The sequence below is a fragment of the Macrobrachium rosenbergii genome, chromosome 55 (genome assembly GCF_040412425.1).
Source record: "Macrobrachium rosenbergii isolate ZJJX-2024 chromosome 55, ASM4041242v1, whole genome shotgun sequence".
Taxonomy (NCBI): domain Eukaryota; kingdom Metazoa; phylum Arthropoda; class Malacostraca; order Decapoda; family Palaemonidae; genus Macrobrachium; species Macrobrachium rosenbergii.
The window spans coordinates 77,317,663-77,320,162 of NC_089795.1; the positions used below are offsets into that span (position 1 = coordinate 77,317,663).

General features: G+C 37.3%; 1 protein-coding gene across 8 annotated transcripts in view; it reads right to left on the reverse strand.

Annotated features, from left to right (window-relative positions):
* Positions 1–2,500, reverse strand: part of LOC136835460 (cell adhesion molecule 2-like) — a 267,781-nt gene that overhangs the window by 264,513 nt on the left and 768 nt on the right. For 3 of the 8 annotated variants that reach the window (XM_067099009.1, XM_067099010.1, XM_067099011.1), the window contains exon 2: positions 2,313–2,500. This exon is cut by the window's right edge. The exons of the other annotated variants lie outside the window; for them this stretch is intronic. In XM_067099009.1, coding sequence (XP_066955110.1) covers positions 2,313–2,379 — 67 coding nt within the window. In that variant the 5' untranslated portion in view covers positions 2,380–2,500. The remainder of the gene's footprint in view (positions 1–2,312) is intronic. 8 annotated transcript variants of the gene reach the window in all.

Below are 2,500 nucleotides of genomic sequence, written 5' to 3' on the forward strand. Positions count from 1 at the left end.
TAACTAGGCTATTCATGCACACTGTAATGCAGGACATTCGTATTCGTACGATAAATACAGCCGCCATAACATTTTTTTTTTTACCAAAACCGTCAATCACGTATCTCAAAGGAAAAGCTAGTGCTATAATGTGAAAGCTACAGACAGCTTTCAGACAATCTATACAAGAATAGGGTATTAACCCGGTATGTATCCACCTACCCCAAGGTGCTAGCACTAAACAAGGCTGAAGCTCCTTGGGACGCCGTGTTTAGTACTAGCCCCTTGGGGATCAAAGTATTATATACACCCGTTTCTTTACTGTGTGGTCGACAAATTATATTTATAAACGATGTCATCGTGCAGCCGTCTACTTTACTTGGCATGAGTGTGCCCTGGACTTGGACAAAGGTGGATACATACCTGGTTAATACCCAAGAATAGACTAACCACACAGCGAAAGCATGAATTCCCCAAGGAGGACTAACACTCTTGGGCAAGCAATCATTCTATTTAATGACGTTCACATGAAGTCAAATTAAAGAAAAAGGTTTAATGAGAAGAACAAGTATGAACATCTGCAAAATTATCTACAGCTCATTCGGAACAACACCATATAGATGTGTCACACAGCGATTGCAATTAACTAATTAACGCATAAATGACGTCACGTACGGCAGCTTCACGTAACATTCGTAAGAGATAATGAGATAATGAGTCACGAAATTTTCTCCCTACACACTAATGAAGAACATTATTAGTAATAATGGAGTGCAAAGAATATTGCAGTCTCTAGACTCTTTAATGTTCATAGCTACACGTAAAAGCCGGAGAGGATAGGCCTAGAAATAATCACAGGAATAAATTCACAGGTATAATAAAAGCTATTATGGCTGTCTTCTCGCGGCTTAAGGATACACTCGCAATCGAGGGTATCTGAATTTATTTCGATTTGGATCAACGCGAATTCGTTTTTCCCATTCTCTTCTTTTCACTGCAGTTTCTCCTTTCGTCCTAACATTTATGTAATTCATATGTTAAATAACGCAACAATGAATTATGATCTACAAAGGGATACGGAGCAAAGAACCGCAACCAACTGGTTTTGGGTCTGCCATTTTGAACCAATGTGATTTATTGACCGACTAATAACTGATAAGACATAACTATAGTTGTAGTAAGCTGTTAAATGTATGCTAATTATATTATACTGGTCAAGAGATTCTACACAGGATGGCTAAAGAAAATGTGACTAAGCCTTAGTAAGGTCATTATTGTAAGTGAACACATCAGAACTAAAAAGATGGATTCAATTGTTATTTGTAATTTAATGCCAATCAATAAATGAAAACAAATTTCTGGTAAGGATTACATCAGACGTATCAACAGATTCCATGATAACACAGCAATAATTCCAATTACTGTAATATCGATATATCATTAAATGTTGTAATATTCCCCGTTTACAAAACCACAAGTAACAAGGATTTAATTCTGCGATCAGTGGTAACGCTCCAGGCGTTCATTACAATTGTGAGTACTGCAAATATGAAATACAAGAAAAATAATAACTAGTTTCAATAACAATCTCAATAACAAATACGAGAGAACAGGAATCTTGAAGGAGCAACTCTAGGCCATCAATAGTCCCGCATTCTTGACTGTCTGGGCATTGATCAGCCAAAAAAACAGCATTTTTTTTCTCACAGTCACGGACATTAACAAGTTCACTTCTTAAAACAATGTCTGGAACATGTACTAACCTTTGTCATCAACAATGCTAATTGTGTTCCCTTTCACACCCCACCCCATCTCGCCCCCTCCCTCTCCTACACACACATATACATTATACTTAAGTAATGTGTGTGTGTGTGTGGAAGAGACTGGTTGATGGGCATGCAATAAGAAAAAACCCAGCATTACCATTTTACAAATTCCCATGATCTGTATCGAGTGTTTGTGTAGGTGTTCATACTGGGTTACAGCTAAACCTTTTGATTTCAGGCCAATATTCTGCACATGCGCGTGACAAAGTCAACACTATACAACTGCAAAACATTGACGACAGGTTCCTGGTACCATTTTCACATTTGGTAAGAACAAGTAAAAAAAGAAAAACATATTCTAACCCACGGATCAAACTAAAATCCTATTCATGCATGGCATAAAGTTACCTACTATTGTTTAGCTAATTGCCTGCATTTCATCATCAGGGTTTGGCGTCATGTTCATAGGCAAAATCATATATCCACCAGCAAACCTCATATACCTCTAGGGCTATCCTATGAGTCTTTTCATTTTGACATTTAACAAAAAATGAAGAGGATACTTACCTTGTAGAATCAGCAGAAATACTAGGCTGACACACAACGCTGTCGTCAATCCTTCCTTAGGTGCCATTGCTTGTTAGTAGTTAATTAAGCTAATAAAGGAATTAGTCCAATTTGTTAGTTCGACACAAACGATAATTTCAAAATCCACTCTTTTCTTTCCACAACGAATGAAATGGAGGTTTTGAGAA